General features: G+C 42.7%; 1 protein-coding gene across 1 annotated transcript in view; it reads left to right on the top strand.

Annotated features, from left to right (window-relative positions):
* LOC120054941 (carboxyl-terminal PDZ ligand of neuronal nitric oxide synthase protein-like) overlaps positions 1 to 27,780 on the top strand; it is a 201,103-nt gene that overhangs the window by 51,089 nt on the left and 122,234 nt on the right. The window contains exons 3-4 of the mRNA XM_039002707.1: positions 21,314 to 21,406; positions 24,755 to 24,813. Of these exons, the coding sequence (XP_038858635.1) occupies positions 21,314 to 21,406; positions 24,755 to 24,813 (152 nt within the window). The remainder of the gene's footprint in view (positions 1 to 21,313; positions 21,407 to 24,754; positions 24,814 to 27,780) is intronic.

Raw genomic sequence — 27,780 nt, 5'->3', positions numbered from 1 at the left:
AGCTGAGCTGACTACACTGACTGTGCTAGTGGCAGACTCCACTAAGCTGGCAGGCTGGCTAACAGCCTGCTGCCTGGCCTGCACCCTATATCATTGTGGAGCTAGGGGAGTTAGAGCCCTGTCTATGTTCGTAGATAAGATGACAGCACCCCTCCAGCTAGGATGGAGTCCGTCACTCATCAACAGGCCAGGCTTGGTCCTGTTTGTGGGTGAGTCCCAGAAAGAGGGCCAATTATCTTCAAATTATATATTTTGGGAGGGGCAGAAAACTGTTTTCAACCAGCATTTGAGTTGTGAGACTTTGCTGTAGAGCTCATCACTCCCCCTAACTGGGAGGGGGCCAGAGACAATTACTCGATGCCGACACATCTTTCCTGCTGATTTACACGCTGAAGCTATGTGACCTCTGACTGTTTCATCCTAACATCGTTGATGCCGACGTGGATAGAAATATCCCTATACACTCTACACTTGCCAGTTTTAGCTTTAAACAGCACCATCTTCAGATTAGCCTTAACATCGGTAGCCCTGCCCCCTGGTAAACCGTGTATGATCGCTGGATGATTCATTTTAAGTCTAATACTGCAGGTAATAGAGTCGCCAATGACTAGGGTTTTCAATTTGTCAGAGCTAATGGTGGGAGGCTTCGGCGTCTCAGACCCCGTAACGGGAGGAGTAGAGACCAGAGAACGCTCGGCCTCTGATTCCAACTTGCTGCTTAATGGGGAGAACCGGTTGAAAGTTTCTGTCGGCTGAATGAGCGACACCGGTTGAGCATTGCTACAGCATTTCCTAGCGATCTAGTCTCATCGTTGCAACTCCCCAATGGGCTCGGGAGAGGCAAAGGTCGAGTCATGCGTCCCCCGAAACATGACCCGCCAAACTACGATTTATAACACCTGCTCGCTTAACCCGGAAGCCAGCCACTCCAATGTGTCGGAGGAAACACTGTTCAATTGACGACCGAAGTCAGCCTGCAGACGCCCGACCTGCCACAAAGAGTCGCTAGAGCGCAATGAGCCAAGGAAAGCCCCTCCGGCCTAACCTGGACGACGCTGGACCAATTGTGCGCCGCCGAATGGTACTCCCAGTCACGGCCAGTTGTGACACAGCCTGGGCTCAAACTCCATGCTGTAGTGACGCTGCAACACTGCGATGCAGTGCTTAGACCGCTGTGCCACTTGGGAGGCCTTATAACTCACATTTCTATGTGGATTTGGTCAGGTCGGCCAAAAAATGACATATTGCAGCTTTAAGTCATGATGTAATTTCTTGAAAGTCCTCACACATTCTACCCAATTGAAATCCCTTTACGTACAGTATTGTTTTGTGTGGAGTCCTGGCATGATATAGCCTAGTTAATCATTACAGTAGCTATAACTTACAGACTACCTGAAATAATATGCTGAAATTGATGTCCATATTAGTTTATGACGAATTAATCTTTTTAATTCCTGTTTTTGAGAAACGACTCCATTAAATGTGCATCAGTACTGGGTGAATTTACAGTTAACAATATCTAAATAAGATGTGTTACTGTTCACTACAAATGGATCCATCAACCAGAAGTAATGTCCTCTTAATAATGTCGCACAAATAATATTTTAATAATAATAATAATAATAATAAAAAAATAAGATAATTAAATAATAATAAGTTAATTTATCATCAGAAGCCCCAGAGCTGGGGACGAGCTATGAGATGGGGTGCCACTGCAAAGCAGGTACTCACTAATGGAACTCAGAACTAATGTGAAAAGTAGGAAGGAAGCGAGTTACTAAGTTTTATCTCACGAAGTTGGACAGAACTGCATTATTTGACTGTCAGTTGATAGCTAGGTAGCACAAAGGTATGGCATGTGTATTTAAAGTTTTTAAATTCTGTAGGAAAGTGTATGCAAGCTCATACGTGCTCTGCGTGTGCAGAGGCACACTGTCTGACAGGGATAACAGAAACAAACATGGACAGTGTCGAGGATCTGTTCCTGCCAGCCGCTCTGTCACAGAGCTGTACCCTGGAATGCAGATGAACTGTGTGTGTGCGTGCATGTGCATGGTTTTATGTCACTGAGCTCTATGCAAGAATACAGATGGACTACAGCTAGTTCTCTCTGCAGGGGCATGTGCAGAGAGAAGTGATTGATAGGAAATCAAGTTGATTGTGATGCGTCATCCATTATTGTGAGAATGAATGATAATCCTGATAATGATTTGCATGTACTGTATATAGCTATTTTTATGTAAGTGTTCAACCACCTTCCCACCACTGCAATGGAGCTAGCAGATAGGTTGAAATATGACAGTCTATACTTCCTTTAGAAAAAATATACTACAGTGGCCTTGACTGAAAATATCAGTTTCTACCATCCAGGCCAATAGTAATTAGAGGTCGCCCGATTAATCGGAATGGCCGATTAATTAGGGCCGATTTCAAGTTATCATAACAATCGGTAATTGCCATTTTTGGACACCGATCATGGCCGATTACATTGCACTCCACGAGGAGACTGCGTGGCAGGCTGACTACCTGTTATGCGAGTGCAGCAAGGAGCCAAGGTAAGGTGCTAGCTAGCATTAAACGTATCTTAGAAAAAACAATCAATCTTAACATAATCACTAGTTAACAACACATGGTTGATGATATTACTAGTTTATCAAGCTTGTCCTGCGTTGCATATAATCGATGCGGTGCCTGTTAATTTATCATTGAATCATAGCCTACTTCGCCAAATGGGTGATTTAACAAGCGCATTCGCGAAAAAAAAGCACTGTCGTTGCACCAATGTGTACCTAACCATAAACATCAACGCCTTTCTTAAAATCAATACACAAGTATATATTTTTAAACCTGCATATTTAGTTAATATTGCCTGCTAACATACATTTCTTTTAACTAGGGAAATTGTGTCACTTCTCTTACGTTCTGTGCAACAGAGTCAGGGTATATGCAGCAGTTTGGGCCGCCTGGCTCGTTGCGAACTGTGTGAAGACTATTTGTTCCTAACAAAGACAGCCAATTTCGCCAAACGGGGGATGATTTAACAAAAGCGCATTTGCGAAAAAAGCACAATCGTTGCACGAATGTACCTAACCATAAACATCAATGCCTTTCTTAAAATCAATACACAAAAGAATATATTTTTAAACTTGCATATTTAGTTATAAGAAATCCAGGTTAGCAGGCAATATTAAACTAGGGAAATTGTGTCACTTCTCTTGCGTTCATTGCACGCAGAGTCAGGGTATATGCAACAGTTTGGGCCGCCTGGCTCGTTGCGAACTAATTTGCCAGAATTTTACATAATTATGACATAACATTGAAGGTTGTGCAATGTAACAGGAATATTTAGACTTATGGTTGCCACCCGTTAGATAAAATACGGAACGGTTCCGTATTTCACTGAAAGAATAAACGTTTTGTTTTCTAAATGATAGTTTCCGGATTTTATCATATTAATGATCAAAGGCTCGTATTTCTGTGTGTTATTATGTTATAATTAAGTCTATGATTTGATATTTGATAGAGCAGTCTGACTGAGCGGTGGTAGGCACCAGCAGGCTCGTAAGCATTCATTCAAACAGCACTTTTGTGCGTTTGCCAGCAGCTCTTCGCTGTGCTTCAAGCATTGAGCTGTTTATGACTTCAAGCCTATCAACTTCCGAGATTAGGCTGGTGTAACCGATGTGAAATGGCTAGCTAGTTAGCGGGGTGCGCGCTAATAGCATTTCAATCAGTGATGTCACTCGCTCTGAGACCTTGAAGTAGTTGTTCCCCTTGCTCTGCAAGGGCCGCGGCTTTTGTGGAGCGATGGGTAACGATGCTTCGAGGGTGGCTGTCGTCGATGTGTTCCTGTTTCGAGCCCAGGTAGAGGCGAGGAGAGGGACGGAAGCTATACTGTTACACTGGCAATACTAAAGTGCCTATAAGAACATCCAATAGTCAAAGGTATATGAAATACAAATGGTATAGAGAGAAATAGTCCTATAATTCCTATAATAACTACAACCTAAAAATTCTTACCTGGGAATATTGAAGACTCATGTTAAAAGGAACCACCAGCTTTCATATGTTCTCATGTTCTGAGCAAGGAACTTAAACGTTAGCTTTTTTACATGGCACATATTGCACTTTTACTTTCTTCTCCAACACTTTGTTTTTGCATTATTTAAACCAAATTGAACATGTTTCATTATATAGTTCAGGCTAAATTGATTTTATTGATGTATTATATTAAGTTAAAATAAAAGTGTTCATTCAGTATTGTTGTAATTTTCGTTATTACAAATAAATAAATAAATAAAATCGGCCGATTAATCGGTATCGGCTTTTTTGGTCCTACAATAAATCGGTATCGGTATCGGCGTTTAAAAATCATAATCGGTCGACATCTAATATTAATACAGTTGTATTATGTTGTAGAGACCTGACTAAGCCTGTAGAAGTGTGGACTGAATGACTGGTAACTCTGTTAGCTTGTCTATCTGTCACGCTGGCAGATTTCTATCTCCCCTGTGTCCTATCTTATCAGACAGACAGAGACAACATTACTCCCTATAAGACACACACATCTCTCTCTCTCCTCAGTTGAAGTTCTACAGAGTGTTTGTTGCCAATGTCTGCTAGACATGAACACACACACAAGAAATAGACATATTTTTTTTGTGCTGGCCCTCTGTAGTTGTTAAAGTTGGATTACTCCGGGGCTATAGCACACAAAGATGCACATCTACCCTACGCTTTCCTGTTCAGAGTTTCCATACTTTTCCAATCACAGCTGCCAGATTCTTCAGTCACACAGGGGAACTTCCTCCTCGCCTGCCGCCCCTGCAATTCCCTACTATTCTTCATATTATGCAAATACAAAGCGGGAGTGTTACCAAGGTAACCTCTGCCAAATCAGAGTAGGGTAACAGCTGAAGGTAGAGGAAGAAAATTGAGAGTTTAGAGAGAGTTAGATACATTTGTCCTGGTCTGCACAGACAGACAGTATCTGTTACTAAAGCCCCCCACAGTCAAGGGAAACTGACCTTGTACTGTATGGAATTGGTTGTCAATTAAAAGCTTTTGTGGAAACATGTCAGATAAAACCATCGGTATCTCCCAGACGTGGGAGTCAGAGAGAGAGAGAACGTTGACTGTCCAATGGCCTTGCATACAGGGAGGAATCCACTGAATGCTGTCAGCTTTGATGCATTTCTCGTAGAGAGGCTGAGCTTTGACGGCTCTCCAATTACAGGGATTTCTACACTGTCAGCCTGCCTGTCTCAGGTCCACCTTTACAGGGCTGCCAGAGGTGCGTGTCTAGTTTTTCTTGTTGCTTGCGATTATATTAGGGGTACGAATAGTTGAAAAGGAGTGTCCAGTAGGTGTCCAGTAGGTGTCCAGTAGTTCTGAATACTTCCTTTAGCTGCCTAGTGTAACAGGCCAAAAGGTTTAGGGCACAGTGATAAGGTACCAAGCAGAGATAGGCCTACACACTTCGAGGGCATAACTGCTCTGGCCATGCGAGAGAACAGGCTTTGGCTACAAAACACATAGAAGGCTGTTTGAAGTTGCCATCTTGTTTTGGTTATCCTCTATCTGGGCATCCCTTCTCAGAAAAAGTAATCTCTTGAAAGTTGAGTAAGTTGAAACACTTTGAAATTCCCCGATCTATTCATATTGAGATATGTGTGATTTACTTTGTACTAGTCAGTGTCAGAGTAGGCGCTGAAAAGCATTTTCCTCAACTTCAAATCCACTAGTGTTGACACAACTGGTCAGCAGGCCTGCAGTAGAACTCTGATGAGTCAGTCAATGTAGTCAGTGTTCCAGTTCTAGAGTGCTGATTCCTGCTACTGTAGCTAACCTGCCCGCGGCGCTAGCTCCTCTGAGGGAGCTTTCTTAGCTCTTCCAGCTCTCTCAGACTTTTGATCAAAGCAACGTGTCAGTCAGACTCAGGCTCTCTCTAGCTATGTGCTGAGTAAACACGGCCCAAACTAGCCCCACATTCTGGTTTCCACGCCTCCCACTTTGAGCCTATGGCTGCTGAGCACTAAGCTCCACGGGGGAGAGCAGAGACAGATTTGGAGGAGAAGCGGGACAGCCTGGATGATTGCTCGCTGCTTGAGCTCCTGTTCCTCTTATAGAATATTAGCTCAAAAGTATTGTGGAGCTCCTGCACATAAATGTAAACAGTAGCTGCACCCAAAATGATTACCAGCACCTATTTCAGTCCAAGTCAAGCACTGGCTAACGTTGTGAGAGAATTCATTCATAGACTTTGTGTTGTATGAGACAGGGAGGGTTCTTCAACCCTGAAAGCTACAGCGGAATGACTGAAATATAGATTAGTTTCCTCTCTCTGAGGAGAGATTCAATAATTATGCCGTCCGTCACTTTTAAGGAATTTCTAATTTGCACAGAGCGGATTTGTTCAAGGGACAACAGCGAGAGAAATAATGGAAGAGAAGCACATTATATGCGTTCAACTAATGAAATATCGCACAGGATGATATGAATCACTGAGGAACAGTTGGTGAATGTAAATTGCTTTGTAAATGGCTTTTGCTACAACTGTTTTGCAAGAGAGATTTCATCATATTTAGCCTACATTACAGCAACACCTGCCTTGTCTTTAGTTCTGTTTCCTTATGTTTTTAAATTAGACTGCATAAATACTGGAAGAGAGTGATTGACAAACCAGGCCTACTATTCAAAATGAAGGAAATCTCAGAGTAGCTTTAGCAATAAAGACGTGTGTCGTGTCCCAGATGTGATATCTAACACAGCCCGTCATTGGGGCGGCAGCGTAGCCTAGTGGTTAGAGCGTTGGACTAGTAACCGAAAGGTTGTAAGATTGAATCCCCGAGCTGACAAGGTACAAATCTGTTGTTCTCTCCCTGAACAAGGCAGTTAACCCACTGTTCCTAGGCCATCATTGAAAATAAGACTTTGTTCTTAACTGACTTGCCTAGTTAAATAAAGGTTAAAATATTTTTTTTAACAACAACTAGGACCTGGCAAATGGACAGACATTCTCTCTCACTCTTTCCATCTCTCTCTCTCAATCGTTTTATCAGTTGAAGGGATCTTTTCTTTACAGACACAATGCATGAAGAGCCTCTCTCCAATAAAACACCTCTCCTCTCTTCGTCTCTCTCACTCTCCCCCTTTCTCTTAGTCTGCCAATTACCACCCTTCTCTTGGAGCAGTGTCAACCAGATTTCACCCTGTGGTGACGTATGGGGTGTGACGTATGGCGTCTGATGGGGCCAGGCAGACCAACGCAGAGAATGGATTGCAGTACTGCTAGTGTTGGGTGTGGAATTGAGCCCACTGAAATGTTTATGAACCGGCCAAAGATGCATTTTAGGGAGAGAGTTTATTTAACCTTTATTTTGGTGGTCCCGTGTGGCTCAGTTGGTAGAGCATGGCGCTTGCAACGCCAGGGTTGTGGGTTCATTCCCCACGGGGGGACCAGGATGAATATGTATGAACTTTCCAATTTGTAAGTCGCTCTGGATAAGAGCGTCTGCTAAATGACTTAAATGTAAATGTACATTTTGACACGGAGTCAATGCTGAGACCAGATGTGCCCTGTATAGCACACCTATCTATACACATCACAATACAATAAACACATTAAACTACACATTCATATACACATTAAAATACATGTAATTATACACAACGATACATGAAAAGCAAAACACAATCATAAAAAACAGACACATTCTTCAGTAAAAAGGTCCCCTAACAATCTCTGAAATGCCCTAGAGCCACTAATTCCTCCAATTTTAAGTGTATTGTAGATCATTCCACACGTAAGGTGCAAGGAAATTAAAGGCTGATTTACTAAACTCTCTGGACACCAAAGGAGTCTCCACAGTTAACCAACCGTGTGAACAGGCTTGATAAATTGTCATTTAAATCTTAACAGAAAGGAATGAGAGAAAAAATGGATTGTTTTAAGTTCACCAACTTTACTTTTTAGCCCTGTTGGCAGACAAGCGACTAACTGCTCACTGAATCGTAATATTCAAATGTATTCTGCATTTGGATATTTTCTAAAAAGTTTTTTATCTTTTATTGAGTTCTGTCAAGTGGAAGATTCCATTACATCTATGACTGTAACGATCGTCTGTTGAAGAAGGTGTGGACCAAAGCGCAGCGTGGTAAGTGTTCATGCTTTTATTTCAACTGAACACTAAATAACAAAAATAACAAAGAAAATGAACAAAAACCGAAACAGTCCTGTCAGGTGCAGAAACACAAAACAGAAAATAACTACCCACAAAACCATGTGGGAAAAAGCTGCCTAAGTATGGTTCTCAATCAGAGACAACGATAGACAGCTGCCTCTGATTGAGAACCACACCCGGCCAAACAACAAAGAAATACAAAACATAGAAAATTAACATAGAATGCCCACCCAAATCACACCCTGACCAAACCAAAATGGAGACATAAAAAGCTCTCTACGGTCAGGGCGTGACAATGACACAGACCCGTCAGAAGGGTGCTCACTCAGTCAGACATTTAGAAGTTGAGTCGAGGAAGGTTTTGGGATGTAGCACCTCTCAGTGCTAAACAGTTCGACAATGTGCTGTTAGCACTCAGTCAACACTCACAGAGTCAGAATGATTTTGACAGTGGGGTTATCTGCTGGTATTTAACTGAAATTGAAAAGTCTTGACTATTGACAGGACAGTTACCCATACCACTCAATCTGTCTGCCCAGAAACTCTTCAGGATCCATCGTGCCGGGTGGAGAGTTGTGAACCCACCCATGCATTGTGGAGAGGTTTAAAAGCTTACACCTCAAGGAAAATGGTCCAGAGGAGAAACGTCAGAGACAAATAAATAACTTCTCAGTCAGGGAACTGTTCTCTAAAGAAAATGTGGACAGGAGTACCGATACAGACAGAAAACTGACAATTAAAACTTTCTCCAGCTTTCGGTCTGCTACTTTGAATGGGAGATTCCCCACAATATTCCCCACAAATACTCCTCATAGCCAGAGTAAATTAAGTCAACCATCCTATAACAGCAGCCACATCCCAGTCCACTCCAATCCACAGAGGCTCTTGGCAGCTGGAATTGCCTTCCCAATAACCCTTCAGTGTGAGGTTAAGACCATAATAGTTGTGCTGCTCCTGAGAAGACCCTTTTAGCCGACAGTTCCTGTGTTGTCTGGCCTACATTATGACTATGGAATGCCTCTCGCGGCCCACTGGCTCCCCTCTCGCTCCCCTCTTGCACCCCTCTCCATCTCCTCTCTCTCAAAACCACTTTCCTTCCCCTCTCTCCCCTCTCCCGCTGAAAAACGACCAGGGTGATTAGATAGCTGGGCCACCGTGTGTGCGTATCCTTTAAACAATAGACACAATGGTGCCTGGCCTGCTACATAACCCCTCTGTGAAAACATTCATCAATGCAGCACAGCACTGTTTGTGGTTTATAGTAGTTGATAAGATAGCAGGAGAGAGCAGGCCACTGGTGTCTCTTTAACAACAAGGACAGGCCGCTACACACTGTGAAAACACAAGGATGTACCTCACTTGGTTTGTGTTTTACAGTGATGGCAGGGCCAGAGATAGTTCCCTGTAGTCCTCTCAGAGCTGTTCCTCTCCATTGTGTGGTTGACTCAGGCAGTTTCGATTTTACAGAGAGAACTCCCTCAGGGTGGATAAACCATGGTTGGGGTAAACATATCCTGTCCTGTCTCGTCCTTCATCTAAGCACACTCTGGGTTTTCCTGTACGTGTGCGCGTGTGTGTTTGTGATGGTGATAAAGTGGGCTGATGGTTTGCCAAGCTAATAAAAAGGCAATTTCCATGATCCTAGAGGGAATGGGAATGCTGTGGTCATCATTCTGATTTCTACATTCTGTTTCTAATGCTTTTACTGTTGGCTATATTAGAGAGCAGAAATATGGACTACACTCAGGTCTCCTGGCTTTATGACAGAGGGGGACAGACAGAGATACTGTAGATAAACAGAGAGCGAGAAAGAGAGAGACACACACAGGGATAAGGACTAGCCTATATGAGGGGTCGTGTGGTGCTGTTTGGATACAGTGGACGCGTTCTGAACCTATTACCATCACCATCAGAGAGGCAAGGAGAGGGGAGATACATACAGGTGGTGTCCAAGTCATCACTGCTGATGAGATTTAGAGGCTTTATGCCACAGTGAACTTGTCCTCACTGCTGTTCCCTAGCTGTGAGAATGGAGGCTAAAACAATCTCGTATCCTCCTCCTGTCTGTCTTATTGATGCACCCGCCCAGACTACCGGCTCTCGACTGCTACACGCACAATGATTTCTCATTTCACCCGGCGCACAACAGACGACCGTTCTCGCTTTGTCTCTTTCTCTCTACCTCTGTTTCTCTCTCTCTCCACCTCTACCTCCCATTCACTCGCTCTCTCTCTTCTCTCTAACCCCCTCTATCTTCACCCTCTACATCCCTCTCTCTACCCCCACCTCTCTCGCTCTCCTTCCCTCTCTCCCTCCCTGGGCAGATTAAATGTTATTTGGGAGATGGAGCAGGCGAGATCTCAGTGTCATGTTTCTTGATTAAAAGAGGTGTGCTTTTCCAGGCAAATAGAACTGCTCCCCCTCCTTTGCCTTTTCCACTTTTATATTACAGAGCCAGTCCCCGGTAACTGTCTCCTGGTAACTGTCTCCGATGTGTCTGTGTGAGAGAGTTATAACAACTAAACCTAGAACAGGAGCCGAGCAGACACTCTTCAACTGTTTCCCCACTTCACATTGACTTCACGCCGAGTCCTATGGCTCAGAGACTTTTCCTGTTCCACAGCCACACGCGCACAAACACACACAAATGAATGTAGAATAGATGATACTGTACTTAGAATGGGGTCTTTTAACCAAAGTTTTTCAGCTGGGAGTCTCAAGCCCCTTTAGAATTAAAGTTTCTTCATGCAGTTAATGTTATTTAAAGGAGCGTGAACTAATAAGACTGTTGCATGTATATGACTATGTGGTTATCATATCATAATAGACTCCAACTCCTCTGTTCACTGTAATTACATTCCACTGAAGCTAACTCACCTTGTCAACACTGGAGAGTTTTCACTGTGTAATTGGTTGTTTCTGTGTGTGTGTGTGTGTGTGTGTGTGTGTGTGTGTGTGTGTGTGTGTGTGTGTGTGTGTGTGTGTGTGTGTGTGTGTGTGTGTGTGTGTGTGTGTGTGTGTGTAATAATGTGTTCATTATTGAGTCAAGGGATTGAATCTGGGTGATGATCAGATTAGTTGAGGAATAAGAGAGAATTTTGTGTGTAAAGTATCTTTGTAACAGCAATGAGTTTCATACAATGATTCATCAGTTTTTGACAAAAATATAACTGACAAAAATCTTCTGATTTTGATCGCTCTAAATCAGATCATGACCCGTCTAGTTTTCCCTCAGACTGCTTCAGTGATGACTGATGCTTTTGCATTTTTTATAACCAAATTGTCCACTCCAAGCATTCATTTTAGACACACTCATAGACTCGTAAGTTGATGAGCCTCTTACTCACTTGGCTACCAAAACTCCCTCGTCTGACATGTTCTCTGTTTCTGCATTTCTGTGTTCTGCTGACTAGCCCTGTCATTAGGCTGTGTAATAAAGCAGTAGATATGGGGTTCAAAGGCCTTCATTAGCTGTAGGATGAGAGGACAACCCCCCCCCTGCCCGCCCGCCAGAAGTGAGACATTAAATAAAAGCCAAACCTCACTAGATTAAAGACCACCCACGTTAAGAAGATATTCTGTAAACTGCTCCATCTGTGAGAGAAAGAGAGGGAGAGAGAGAGAGCGAAAAAGAGATATTGCGAGAGAGAGAGACAGCAAGAGAGAGAGAGACAGGGCAAGAGAGAGAGGGAGAGAGTCTCTTTAAACTACAGTTGAAGTCGGAAGTTTACATACACTTAAGTTGGAGTCATTAAAACTCTTTTTTTCAACCACTTCACAAATTTCTTGTTAACAAACTAAAGTTTTGGCAAGTCGGTTAGGACATCTACTTTGTGCATGACACAAGTAATTTCTTCAACAATTGTTTAGAGACAGATTATTTCACTTATCACTGTATCACAATTCCAGTGGGTCAGAAGTTTACATAGACTAAGTTGACTGTGCCTTTAAACAGCTTGTAAAATTCAAGAAAATGATGTCATGGCTGTAGAAGCTTCTGATAGGCTCATTTACATAATTTGAGTCAATTGGAGGTGTACCTGTGGATGTATTTCAAGGCCTATCTTCAAACTCAGTGCCTCTTTGCTTGACATTGTGGGAAAATCAAAAGAAATCATCCAATACCTCAGAAAAAAAATTGTAGACCTCCACAAGTCTGGTTCATCCTTGCGAGCAATTTCCAAACGCCTGAAGGTACCACGTTAATCTGTACAAACAATAGTACGCAAGTGTAAACACCATGGAACCACACAGCCGTCATACCCCTCAGGAAGGAGACGCGTTCTGTCTCTTAGAGATTAACGTACTTTGGTGCGAAAAGTGCAAATCATTCCCAGAACAACAGCAAAGGATCTTGTGAAGATGCTAGAGGAAACAGGTACGAAAGTATCTATATCCACAGTAAAACGAGTCCTATATTGACATAACCTGAAAGGCCGCTCAACAAGGAAGAAGCCACTGCTCCAAAACTGCCATAAAAAAGCCAGACTACGGTTTGCAACTGCACATGGGGACAAAGATCGTACTTTTTGGAGAAATGTCCTCTGGTCTGATGAAACAAAAATAGAACTGTTTGGCCATAATATCCATCGTTATGTTAGGAGGAAAAAGGGGGAGGCTTGCAAGCCGAAGAACACCATCCCAACTGTGAAGTACGGGGGTGGCAGCATCATGTTGTGGGGGTGCTTTGCTGCAGGAGGGAGTGGTGCACTTCACAAAATAGATGACATCATGAGGAGGGGAAATGATGTGGATATATTGAAGCAAGATCTCAAGACATCAGTCAGGAAGTTAAAGCTTGGTTGCAAATGGGTCTTCCAAATGGACAATGACCCCAAGCAAACTTCCAAAGTTGTGGCAAAATAGCTTAAGGACAACAAAGTCAAGGTATTGGAGTGGCCATCACAAAGCCCTGACCTCAATCCCATAGAAAATTTGTGGGCGGAACTGAAAAAGCGTGTGCGAGCAAGGAGGCCTACAAACCTGACTCAGTTACACCAGCTCTGTCAGGAGGAATGGGCCAAAATTCACCCAACTTTTTGTGCGAAGCTTGTGGAAGGCTACCCAAAACGTTTGACCCAAATTAAACAATTTTAAAGTCAACGCTACTAAATACTAATTGAGTGTATGTAAACTTCTGACCCACTGGGAATGTGATGAAAGAAATAATAGCTGAAATAAATCATTCTCTCTACTATTATTCTGACATTTCACATTCTTAAAATGACGTTGTGATCCTAACTGACCTAAAACGGAATTTTTACTAGGATTAAATGTCAGGAATTGTGAAAAACTGAGTTTAAATGTATTTGGCTAAGGTGTATGTAAACTTCTGACTTTAACTGTAAACCCCAGAACTCTTTCAAACCACTGTCATTATTGCTCATAGATTGGCCCTGGAAGTACTCTATTGCAAAATGGCTTCCAAATTGGGTTTGTCTTGTGTTGTTACACAGATCCCCGTTCAACTCCAACCAGACTAGATAACTGTATTCAATCAGGTTCTCTCTCCCATGGTCAATAGAAAGAGAAGAAAAAAGAAAAGAGCGAGAGGGGGAGGCCGGCATCACCTCAGTAATGGAATAGACTACAAAGCGAGACTGGAGACAAGACAGGACACTGTTAGCACTTTTTCTTTGTTACCCTCTCTCCCTTCCCTCTCTTTCCCTTCCTCTCTTCATTGTACTTTCACTTTCTTTCTCTCTCTATATCTCCCTGCATCCCACTCTCTCGCATCTTTTCATACTGTCTGATAAAATATATGAAATTCAAGAAAGAGAGAGATAGAGAAATGAAAAGGTGTACACCAGGGTTCCTTTGATGATTTTACTAAGCCCCCCAAGTTTTCTGGGGGAGATAAAATACTGTGAAATACCAGTAAAAAAGTGATTTGAATTCAAATGCATAATAGAGATATGTGATCGTATACAAATGTCAGCAAGGTTTGGAATGATTATGTTTGGGCTTCTTGCAGTCAATTTGCAGTCTACAAATTATTAAGAATAAATCGACCCGCGGCTAAATCTAGTTGATGATCCCTGGTGTACATTGTATTCCTAATAGTGTGTTTATTCTGCTCTACCTGTCAGTACATTCCTCTCTTCCCTGTGATGTAGAGATGGAATATAGTTTGGCACTGTGTTGTAACAGACAGACAGCTACAGTATCTGTGTTGTAACAGACAGACAGCTACAGTATCTGTGGTGTAACAGACAGACAGCTACGGTATCTGCGGTGTAACAGACAGACAGCTACAGCATCTGTGGTATAACAGACAGACAGCTACAGCATCTGTGGTATAACAGACAGACAGCTACAGTATCTGTGGTGTAACAGACAGACAGCTACGGTATCTGCGGTGTAACAGACAGACAGCTACAGTATCTACGGTGTAACAGACAGACAGCTACGGTATCTGCGGTGTAACAGACAGACAGGTACGGTATCTGCGGTGTAACAGACAGACAGCTACAGTATCTACGGTGTAACAGACAGACAGCTACGGTATCTGCGGTGTAACAGACAGACAGCTACGGTATCTGTGGTTTAACAGACAGCTACGGTATCTGTGGTTTAACAGACAGCTACAGTATCTGTGTTGTAACAGACAGACAGCTACGGTATCTGTGGTTTAACAGACAGCTACGGTATCTGTGGTTTAACAGACAGCTACAGTATCTGTGTTGTAACAGACAGACAGCTACAGTATCTGTGGTGTGATTACTGCCGTGGGCTAGCTTTCTAATGCTCCTAATAGGATGAGGGGAATGAGACATCTCCTTTCTACTGGCTGCTACTGTAGCAACGCAAACACTCCCCATTGTTTCACATCTAGATGAAGCCACTCTCTTTTTCAAAGACTAGATGAGAAGATGGAGGCCTTTTATAGATAGATAGCATTCAATATCTTCTGCCTCCACCTCTGGTGATGCACTGTTACAGACTGTACTCTCTCACACTCTGACTGCTCCGAGCTTTAATTCACACATTGCTTTGTTGTGGTTGTACAACTGTGACATCGCTGAATGAGAACTGCTTACTGGGTATTGAATCAGCCACAGGCCAGTGGGTTTGTATTCTATATTCCCATAGATTTAATTTTTCATTGGGGGAGGCGTGGTGAATGTGTGCTGTTCTAGCAGAGTGAATATGACATGTTTCTAGTGGGATGAGAGAGATATCACTCTATGTCCCTCTCTTTCTCGCTCTATTTCTCTCTCTCCATTGGCCAATGTTGTAGGTCCTTAGTGAGATATGAGAGAGAGAGAAAGAGAGAGAGAGAGCTTGATAGAAAGACAGAGGGCAAGAGTAAGAACATGAAAAAAAACAGAGAGAGAGAATAAGAGAGAGAGGGGTCTAATGATGACATGGTAATGGCTCTCTCTAGATGAATGCTTCTGGAAGGAATCTTGATATTCTAACGAGTCGCTATGGAAACCCCTCGCTGTCCTCTCATGGCTCTGCTAGCCATTGACACAGGGCATCTCTAAGTTTTAATTGATGGCCTATGGCCGATCTCTTCAATCGACAAAACGCAAACCTGATTATAGCAATATCAATTAAAGTGATTTGGGGTCTAATGGTTCAAGCTAGAGATATTCTTTTTTTTGCATTGGATGCGTCTCAATCCACCGCATCCACCAGTGTCGCACTTCCGCATCTGCGGTGAAAGTTGGCAGAGCTAGAGAGCGGTGTTTGTCAGAGCATGAGACATCCCAAAAATCGGTCGTCTCATGAAAACGTCTGTAGCGTCCGAACGGTTTGACCTACAAACTATTATGACCCAATGGAAAGGGGAGACTCATGAACACGATGGTGTTCTCCGTTTTGCTCTACAACCCCCACAAGTGTCAGGAGACTCGTCTGAAGTTGGTACGGTCGATGTGCCAACTTCTGTTTGGTAGCGTCCAAACCGTTTGGGCTGCAAACTAATGGGACTCCACTGTGGAAAGGGGAGATTCTCACGAACACGATGGTGTTCTCTTTTTTGCCCTATGACCCACACACACAAGTGTCACAGGACTCGTCTGAAGGTAACTGGTACCGGTTTTTAAAAAAGCTAATGGAAGTAAGAAATAAAGGTTGTTTTGTGCCTACTGCAAAAAAAGAGGTTAAATATGTGTGAAACAATTAGTACAGACACTTCAAAACCTTGTTTCTTATGATATATTTGTTGACTGTCCTTTTTGCCATTTATGAATGTGTTATTCAATGTGTTTCTATGGGCTTCAGTAGTAAAGGCCAAAATGTGGTATCTCCTACTCGTGATACTCGATACCATCGTGATACTCGATACCATCGTGATACTCGATACCATCGTGATACTCGATGACATCGTGATACTCGATACCATCGTGATACTCGATACCAAAATGAATGATACTTGATCCAGACAGATTATCTCAGCTACTGCTCTCTTCAGGCTTTGGGCATCTTTTTAGTTCACTATCATTGCATTTGACATTTTTTATGGCAACGTTTTAATAAATTATACAATCATAGAATCAATTTGACTTTGTTTTTACCAATCTAACTACATAACAACATAATGCTAATCATTTATTTGAAAGATAAATCTCTACTGATAAGCTGGGTAAATCAAAATGTAGCCTATTCAAAATACAGGTGAATGAATATTCAATAGGAGTGTGTGCCTGCATTGAGTTATTGAGCTTGTTTTGGCTGATTTCATGGGGCTACAGATGACAAACAATCTGTTTTCCTTCCATTTGGGGAATATTTTATTGTACTGATCAACAACATTTGCATAGAAGTAGCTTAATTAATGACGTCATTCACGAGGCAAGGGGGGACGGAACCCCATTCACACACAGTCAGTTCGCTGAGGCAATAGATCATCTTTGGAAGAGACATGAGAGAGAGACAGATTATGTGAATGAGTAGCCAAGTACTTTGTTTTGGTGGCAATCAGCCTTGAAATCAATATATTTTGCATTATGGTTAGCATATTATCACAAAGTACTTGGGTAGTGAATTGATGTTAGCTTCAGCTGTGAGATAGCAAGCAGAAGTTAGCCCACAAAAATGGATGCTACTGGTATCTTCTTGCATTGTAAAGTGTTCTAGCCTGCATGGACATTGTTTTGCGAACAGTAATGAGCAGTTTAAACATTTCTACATGTCGTGTTGCATTATCACATCAAATCACATTGAAAGCACAGGAAAAAAAGCAAAATAGTAGAAAAAGAAATAACAATAATAATAATAACACAAGGAATAAATATATAAATAAAATCACAAGGAATAAATACACAATGAGTAACGATAACTTGCATATATGCACAGGATACCAGTACCAGTCAATGTGCAGGAGTATGAGGTAATTGCGGTAGATATGTACATATAGGTAGGGATAAAGTGACCATTAAAGTGTGTTCACTTCTGTGCAGCATGAGTGGTGAGCTAACATGATGCAGCTCAGACTCCCAGTGCAGGCTAAGTGCAGGCTATAAGGGGGACATCGGCTGCACTGATAGACATACATGATCTGTGAGACACATTTGACAGAAGTTCCAAAAGTAACAAAAATTCTAGTACCAAACCGTTTTTCATGTTCTAGTATCAAAAAGGTATCAAAGTTTTGGTATACCGTGCAACACTACTAGACATCTAGCTGTCTGAGTGCTTCTGGAAGACATATTTTGCAGTGGTTTACTGTCTGATGATGTGTGTGCCTGCGTGTGTACGTACGTACGTGCGTGTGCGAGACGAAAATGCTGCATCCAAACTCGCTGAAAAGGTTTATTATTATGACAGTCATTGATGGATGGCCCGGTCTCATTGGTGGATCAGATTAAGGGGTATTTGTATGTGTGTGAAAATAGCCTTTGAGATTGAAGATGGCATTATGTTTGTCTGATGGTATTGTTATTGCTATGATGGATTACAGAGCAAACGGCTGGTGATAATTACCTGCTTATCTGGCAATATGGAGGCTAAATGTTAAATAGATCACATGCTGAGACACACACAATACAGTCTTTACATGACAAGTCTTTCTTGTTATGTAAGGATTAATTTTCTAAGCCCTGTCTTCTTTACAAGATCTAATTTTCAAAATGTCAGCACAAAAAATGTATGGCCTGTGCCTTTTTTAGCAGGGAGCCATTGTGGTGTTGACTGTCGTAATTAGGTCCGTTTATTTGGTTGTTTCATGTGTTGTTGAACATCCTATCATCAGTATTAGATGTAGATTGGAAATTGAAAGTGAATGTGCTATGGCACCTCTTTACGAGCCTGCCAGACCAGACTAGTTGATGTGATTTACTGTGAGATGGAGCAGGATCATGAGGGATAGACAGGCCTATTAAAAGATTGTCACATTACGCCGCATAGATGCATATACTGTATGTGCCAGCCGTCCATTGAGAGGCATTAGATAGACGTCGTAATATGTAAAGAGGTCACTCACATCGAACACCTACGGTATGCACACACACACACACACACACACATGTCGCACAGACAGTCACGGTACTGTACTCTCTATCTGTCTTTGCCCCTCTGTCTGTCTGTCTGTCTGTCTGTCTGTCTGTCTGTCTGTCTGTCTGTCTGTCTGTCTGTCTGTCTGTCCCAGCCTAGCTGTCTGTCTGCCTGCCTGCCTGTCTCTCTGCCTGTCTATCTATCCCAGCTGTCTGTGTTATCCACTGACCTGGTAACAGGTAGTGGTCAGCAGATTATTCCTCCACAGGATTAGCAAGGGATGAGATTCCTGGCAGGCCTCATAGCAGCCTGTCTAATATCAAAGATACTGGTAATACTCTCCTGGAATGAATACTCTCCACCAGAGAATGGAGCTATGCTCAGAATCCTGACTGCTGCATGAAATAAAATATGTAATTATGTTACCAGGGAATTGCCCTGCACTGAACAGGCCAGGTAGACCAACATGATCTCATAGTTTCCCTTCAAAATTCGATGTATTATGGATGAACATCTATTTTTGAAGATTTCATTTTGTGTGATTACAGGGTTAATTCCGCATGGTTACAAGGTTAAAACATAAACAACTCAAATGTTAACAGTTTAGGCACTCATTCTGAGAGGTTAAGGTTACGGCTATGGTTTGGGGAAGGCTTAAAACAAAGTAATTAAAAACGATGCACTAGGTATCTTCAGTATTCATAGTGTTCTCACAGCTTGCTGGAGCACCGGCTCCGAGCGTAATGAGTTCGCACCCAGTGCTTTACAATCGGTTTTCTTTTTTTTTGAGAGCCGAGAAAAGCATTCAATATATCGACGTTCTCAGGACCTTTTCAAACATCCAAAATTGCTGTCTATTTCTAGTGACCAGCCTGGGCAGACACCTCACCCAGACACAGAGAAACGTTTAATGGACTTTTAAAACCTTGCCAGTATGGATCAGCTGGTGTGGATTGTACTGAATACTTGAATGTGCCTAGAGACTGAGATTTGGGATTTTCTAAGCTGAACGTAAAATGCACATGGCACCTGTGGCCTGTCTGCATGAGGCATCAGTCCAGGGCCAACACAAAAGACAGGTGGCCTGTCTACATCAGTATCAGGGCGTCACTCCAGGGCCAACACCATAGACAGGTGGCCTGTCTGCATCAGACATCAGGGCGTCAGTCCAGGGCCAACACAAGAGATAGGTGGCCAGTCTGGCCACACACACACACACACACACCACAGGCATTCGGACACACACACACACACACACACACACACACACACACACACACACACACACACACACACACACACACACACACACACACACACACAGACACACACACCCAGCTGTGTCTGTCTGGACCAGGTGCAGGTGCAGGTGGCTATAGAGCAGACAGGAGAGGACACACACACACACACACAGACACCACATACACACACCCAGCCTAGTCAGTCACCAACCACAGAGCAGGCGTCCGACCAGAGGAACATTAAAGCGATATATTCAAGACATGAAGGCAGCAGGTTCACATTGATTCATGCTGCTGCTAGGCCCATATTTGGTTATGACATAGTTGTTATTCCCAGTCAAGTTGTGCAAATGGAAATCCCTATGGCTGGGTAGGTACGGTGTGTGATATTTTTGAAGAGCAGAAAGCTTTCCTATGCTTAACCCTGATTTATCAGACACCAGCAGGGATAAGGCTAATCGACTCTACAGATGTAGGGAAACTAGCCACAGCCTTAAAACCTCTAGCTACCCTGCTAGCTAATGCCTGCAAGTGGCTACCCTAGTAGCTAATACCTTTGAGATCTCAGCCATAGAAAATACCTTTTAGTTAAATGTTTTGGCTAAATGGAAAGACACATTCACACACACACACTCTTTCCCTGGATAAATGAAATTCAAAATGAATGTAAAATACTAATGACTCTACTCAATCCTAACCAATTAGCACATCTTTCTGCTCAATATACATTCTAAGTCTTCATATATATTGTTACTGATGTTATTGAACCTTTTCATGAAGTCTTCATACATCATTGTTACAAACTTGGATAAACCAAAAACTTGCCAGAAAAAAGATTGGAGAACTTGGTCAGTTCAATAATTGTGTATTGATAGGAACATTATAGTGGTTGAAATATGAATTTTTCTCAACACAAGTAAAAAAATTGCCTCATGGACCTATGACTTCCGCCATTTTGGATTTCCGCCATCTTTGATTTTTCATAGATATTTTTCTCATGAACCGTACATCCGATTGACTTGGAACTCAAAATGTATGTTATCACGTCTGTCTCTAGTACGTTAGAGGGAAGCTAAGCAATATGTTGAAAGATGGAAGAGGAAATGACAACTATCTCAAATAAAATATTGTATCCTCAATTAAAGCCTAATAACTTCACTTCTCTATACTTTATCAACATGAAACTTGCACATGAAGTGTTTTGAATTGTTACATGTAGCTTAGAATGAGGGAGGATGTTTAACGCTTCCAACACCCCGTTTCATTGCTGCTTGCAGCTATACTTTCATTTATTTTGGGGGCAATGTTTCATTTAATTTCCACTTTATATGCTTTCACTGGTAACACATCATATTGTTACTAATGTTAAGAAATCTTTCTTTCCTCAATATAAATTCAATGTCTTAATATATTCTTACTAATGTTAATCAATCATTCTTTCCACAGTATGAATTCAAAGTGAAGAACATCAAGAAGAAGAAGGTCAACATCATTGTCTCAGTGGATGGAGTGAAGGTGGCACTCAGAAAAAAGTTAAAAGTGAGTATTTATTTTTCTTTTATAACCTGTTATTATCTCTCAACCAGTTTCTTTCCATTTGAACTGTCTGGAGCTTAGGGGCAGGGCGTAGAGTGGATGGGTGTTGTGTTGTTTCTAACCAACCCCAGTCAAACTGCGCACTCAGCCATTGCTGAGCAGTGTCATATCCTGGGGTTGTGAGTAGAGGAGTGAGTGGGATTCATTAACTGTCACCTGCAGTGAGAGGGAGTGATGAGTGAATCTGTGCCCTGCTAAATATTGCTCCAGACAGGGTAGAGTTCAGTGAATCTGTGCCCTGCTAAATAACGCTTCAGGCAGGGTAAAGTGGCAGAGAGGAGTGAATCTGTGCCCTGCTAAATATTGTTCCAGAGAGGGTAGAGTGGCGGAGAGGAGGGAATCTGTGCCCTGATAAATAACGTTCCAGACAGGTTAGAGTGGAGGAGAGGAGTGAATCTGTGCCCTGCTAAATAACGTTCCAGACAGGGTAGAGTGTAGGGTGAGAGCAAATCCGTTCTATGCTATGCTAAATATACCCCCTGTTTTGCTCTCCATGTAATTTGTATAAAGCTTTCTTTTTGCCAGTTTTACAGTGATTTGGGTTTATAATAAACCTTGACAGTAGTTCGACTGGGTTTACCTTGAGTGACCTCTCACCTGTCTCTCAGTTTAACTACAGTATTAACGTCAGTCCCTATTAAAGCTAGAAGTACACTTATAACCGCTGGTATGCAAACAAGCCTAAAGAAGCCACTGGTATTCAGCAGATGTCTTCTTCCTTCCTCGACCCTCCATTGTCTGGAGTCCTGTATGGAGATCTTCTTTCCCTTTCTCTCCTCTCTCTATTCATTTTTTTGTAAAGAGAGGACAGTACTAATGCACTAGACATGGCTCAAGGCAGTGACTGAAGGCTGAAGGCTACACTTAAGCTCTATAGGAATCTGTAATGCATTTAGCCTGTGTAGGACCCTTTAACATGCCTTAACAACCTTTAACAATGGTGCGGAGGGAGGAGGGAGGCTACAGAGAGAAGGTATGTGGCCGGGTATAAATATCCCCTAGCTGCATTAGCTTCTCCCTCCCTCCCTCCCTCCACACTGATTACAGTCAGGCCTTAATTGAGTTGTTCTTAGTGGTCCTCTAGGGCACACCTCTTCATTTGACCACTCTGAAGGGCAGCTAATGCGTGTGTTTGTGCACGCATGCGTGAGTTCATTCTTGCGTGCGTGTCCACTTTTTCCCACTCTAAATGCCAATGGATGCTTCCATATCCGCAAGGATCCGTCAGCCTATTATGCAGCTGTCTATATCTGCTGTCCATTGGTCGATCGCTCATAAAGCCTCATCCACACATCCCAACCAACACAGATCTGTGAATGAAGCTTTATTTATGCAGTCAGTAGAGTGGGAGAATGAGTCCTAGAATGAGGTATGGAGAAAAAAACAATACATGAACACCAACTGCCAGACAGTCTTATATCAGAGTGATTCCAGTGCAGAAGGGATTTCCCTTTAGAGTCCACACAGACCAAGGCCCTTTATATGGGACTCTATGGGATCCTATGGATGGAGAGAACAGAGAAAGGAGGAAGAAGGCAGTGGTGTACCGTACTTAAGTAAAAATACTTTAAAGTACTACTTAAGTCGTTTTTGGGGGGTATCTGAATGTTTCTTTACTAATTATATTTTGACAACTTTCACGTGTACTCCTCTATATTCCTAAAGAAAATATATACTTTTTACTCCGATACATTTTCCCTAACACCAAAAAGTACTTGTTACATTCTGAATGCTTAGGAAGGACAGAATTATGGTCCAATTTATGCACTTATGAATAATAACGTGTTGTCATCCCTACTGTCTCTTATCTGGTGGACTCAATAAACACAAATACTGCGTTTGTAAATTAATTATGTCTGAGTGTTGGAGTGTGCCTCTGTCTGTCTGTAAAAAATATATATAATGGTGCCACATATTGACACATCCAGCCCAAAGCGGGAGGTTTACAAAATACTTACTAATTGGAGCATGTTTTTAATTACATTTAAAACCAGATAATTTTAGACTTTTACTCAAGTAGTATTTTAATGGGTGACTTTTATTTGAGTCATTTTCTATTAAGGTATCTTTACTTTTACTCAAGTATGAAAATGTAGTACTTATTCCACCACTGGAAGAAGGGAATAGAGAAAGGAGAAAATAATATGGGGAGGAAGACAACGGGAATAGAGAGAGGAGAAAGAGGAGAATAGACGTAGTGATCGCAAGACAGTGAATGATAATTTATCTTGATAACCCCAGTAAAAGAAAGAGACACGCGCCTTGTACCCTGGTCAGTCCCCTTAAATAGATAGTAAATGCCTCTGCCAGATCCAGAATCTCTGGTTGAATTGTTCTAAACAGCTGGAGTGAACTGAACACAGCGCAGCATAGCAGTGGTGTTTGTGTTGTTACAATGAGAATGAAAGGTGTTGTGATTTGAATGGGACTCTATGGCTCTGTCTGCTTTGTCTCTCAGCCTGCTCTCTGGCCAAGACTGAAATGTCAACGCGTCCAGAGACCGCCTCATTTACATCTCACCGAATGGAGAGATGAAAGGAGGTATGAAAAGAGAGATGTTTGAGTGGAAATGGCGAAACGAAAAATCAATAGGAGGAATAATTCCAATCGCTCCTGTTGACATTTATATTGTCTCAGAAAACTTGGACGAAGCCCAGTGTAGAAAGAAAGAAAGATAATGAGAATGAATGAGGGATAGGGAACGGGAGAGAGAACGAGAAAAAGAGAGACAAAGAGAGAATGAGAGAGAAGACAGAGAGGGAGACAAAGCTAGGGAAAATGAGAGAAAGAGAGCAAGTGAGAAAAAGAGAGAGCGTGAAAAAGATAGAGGAAGCGCTGGAGAGAGAGAGAGCAAGTGAAAAAGATAGAGGAAGCGCTGGAGAGAGAGAGAGCAAGTGAAAAAGAGCAGCCAAAGCAAGACTGAGTGAGAAAGATGGGAAGAAAGGGAGCAAAATAAGGTAAGAGAGAATGGGCGAAATAATTGCTTTATTCACTGTGTGGATTGTGGATCGATTGGCTCTATTGAATCAATATCTCCAGTCCTTGGGCTCAACATCCAGCCCACCCTAGGCCAAAGTTCATTACTGTGGCAATCAAAGACACAGTGGTGAATGGCAGTAGCCAGTGGGGACAGACTCATTTTAAAGTGTCTGGCGTGAACGTACTACACAGAGGTCCTGACCTCCTCTCACTCCATCTTAGCATCTCTCACACACTCCTTACACACACACACCTCTGGCTGACTATCTGCGGCACACTCCTCACTGAACAATTTATTCTGTCTTTCCACAGAAGAAGGAGTGGACGTGGGATGAGAGTAAGATGATGGTGATGCAGGATCCCATTTACAGGTAACACTTCACCACCAGTTAATGTGGCCCATCAGAGAGCAGGACAGGTCAGGGCGGGACCTGAATGGTTTCCATAGTGACACACCAAGTGGATTAGCATCTCATTGGATCCAGATGGGCTGGGTCGGCCCACTCTGACCCTGGGACACCCACACGTACACGTACACACACACACACACACACACACACACACACATAAAAAGACACACACACACCCTGCAGCTCTTCTGGGTGGTTCAGACCAGTCCAAGACATGACCATGGAGGGGGTTGAGAGTTTTAATTTCACAAACGATTGCCCACAGCTAATTCCTTGTGTTATACTAAAAGTTTAAAAGCCTAGCTGTGTTGCACAGTATACACTTATATATTGTGTGTGTGTGTGTGTAGGTGTGTCTATGTGTGTGTTAGGCTGGTTTAGATATGGTTGATGGTAATGAATGGCCCAGTGCCCAGTGCCCAGAATGAGCAGGTAAACGCTGCTGGGTTAATTGGCTGACTATGGTGGTTTAGTGATGGAGAGTATGCATCTGTAGACGCTTTATTGATTTTAATGATTCATCACACACACACACACACACACACACACACACACACACACACACACACACACACACACACACACACAGGACTTTGGTGATGGATATTGTCCAGTGAATCCGTTATTGATTTTAATGACTGAATCTGTGTAAAATTATATTATGTATGATCTAATTAAAAGTTTAATGTTGAGGGAGAGGTTGTTGTCCCGGCACCACACGGCCAGGTCTATGACCTCGTTGTCGTTGTTGGTGATCAGGCCTACTACCACTGTTGTGTCTTCGGCAAACTTAATGATGGTGTTGGAGTTGTGCCTGGCCATGCAGTCATGAGTGAACAGGGAGTACAGGAGCAGACTGAGCACGAACCCCTGAGGGACCCCCGGGTTGAGGATCAGCGTGGTGGATGTGTTGTTACCTACCCTTACCACCTGGGGGCGGCCCTTCAGGAAGTCCAGGATCCAAATCAAAATCAAACTTTATTTGCCACATGCGCCGAATACAACAAGTGTACTTTACCGTGAAATGCTTACTTACAAGCCCTTAACCAACAGTGCAGAAGAAGAAAGTATTTGTCAAGTAGGCTAAAATAAAAAGTAATAATAAAAAGTAACACAATAAGAATAACAATAACGAAGCTATATACAGGTGGCACCGGTACCGAGTCAGTGTGCAAGGGTACAGGCTAGTCCAGTTGCAGAGTTTAGTTCCAGGGTCCTTAGCTTAGTGATGAGCTTTGAGGGCACTATGGTGTTGAACGCTGAACTGTAGTCAATGTGTATGAGCAACAGATGCATATCTGTATTCCCAGTCATGTGAAATCCATAGATTATGACCTAATTAATTTATTTCAATAGACTGATTTCTTTAAATGAACTGTAACTCAGTAAAATCTTTGAAATTGTTGCATGTTGCGTTTATATTTTTGTTCAGTATTGTTGGAGGGGCATGGAGGTACGGTATGGCGGGCCAGGGCCCCTAAGGCCTGCCCATAATGCCAGCCTTGCCCCTTTAACTCAAAGACTTTGTGAAGGAGAATTTCTCGTAACCTTGTAGGAAGATCCTCCGTACGCTGCGGCAGCCAGCAGCATCTTGGCAGCAGGGTGTGTGTTTCTTTCAGCTGGGATAATAAGAGGCTGTGGTATTAGTCCAAATCACAGGATTGCCTCTGAGGAAATGGACCAGGCCGTTCCTGGCTGGAGATTGGTGTGTGTGTGTGTGTGTGTGTGTGTGTGTGTGTGTGTGTGTGTGCACGCGCATGTGTATGTGACAGAAGTGCAGAGAGGGGGCTCAAAATTTGAGGCAGCAGTTACAGGCCCCTGAACACACATACACACACGCACGTGCACACACACACACTGTAGTGGAGGGATTTGGAGGCTCAGACAGATTTGATGAGAAATTAGATAAATACAGTGCCGTGTCTGAAGCATTAATCACGTATACATACACACACACACACACACACACAAACACGCACACACACAGACTGTAAAACCAATGGAGGGTGAATGACAAAGCTAGCAAGGAACATTTGTATTCCAGTACTGTAAATCAGTAGAGTAATGCTGGTGGCTCTGCCGTGACACTGGGTTATGACAGGAGAGGACAACAGACAGACTATCTAGTTAGAACCCCGTGATTCAGCCCTGCCTTCACACACAGAAACACATATATACTGATTATTCATTAATGAGTATTCAACATTAAGAACACCTAGTATTGAGTTGCACTCCCCCCTTTTGCCCTCAGAACAGCCTAAATTGATCGGGGCATGGACTCTACAAGGTGTCGAAAGCGTTCCACAGGGATGCTGGCCCATGTTGACTCCATTGCTTCCCACAGTTGTGTTATAGTTGGCTGGCTGTTGAGTATGAAAAGCCCAGCAGCGATGCAGTTCTTGACACAAACCAGTGCGGTTGGCACCTACTACCATACCCTGTTCAAAGGCACTTACATTTTCTGTCTTGCCTATTCACCCTCTGAATGGCACACATACACAATCCATGTCTCAAGGCTTAAAAATTATTATTTAACTTGTCTCTTCCCCTTCATCTACACTGATTGAAGTGGATTTAACAAGTGACATCAATAAGCGATTATAGCTTCCACCTGGATTCATCTGGTCAGTCTATGTCATGGAAAGAGCAGGTGTTCTTAATGTTTGTATACTCAGTGTATATACACACATACTGTATACTGTATATACACCTGCTGTCAACAGAGGGGGCTCCCTGGCCTCATCAGCGATGTATTTGGTAGCAGCTAGCGCAGCCTGCCTCAGGGCTACAGAGGAGAGCACAACGGGATTTGTTATTCTGTCAGGAAGATTGAAGCTGCAAGCTGTTTTTAGAACATGGAACTTGTTTGTTCTCCTGTTGTTAGGAAGGATGTCTCAAATCCCTTGTCAAAGTTTGATGTATGCATTT

Source organism: Salvelinus namaycush, chromosome 10 (genome assembly GCF_016432855.1).
Source record: "Salvelinus namaycush isolate Seneca chromosome 10, SaNama_1.0, whole genome shotgun sequence".
Lineage (NCBI taxonomy): Eukaryota > Metazoa > Chordata > Actinopteri > Salmoniformes > Salmonidae > Salvelinus > Salvelinus namaycush.
The sequence above is the reverse complement of the archived record's forward strand: the minus strand, read 5'-3'. Positions and strand labels throughout refer to the sequence as shown.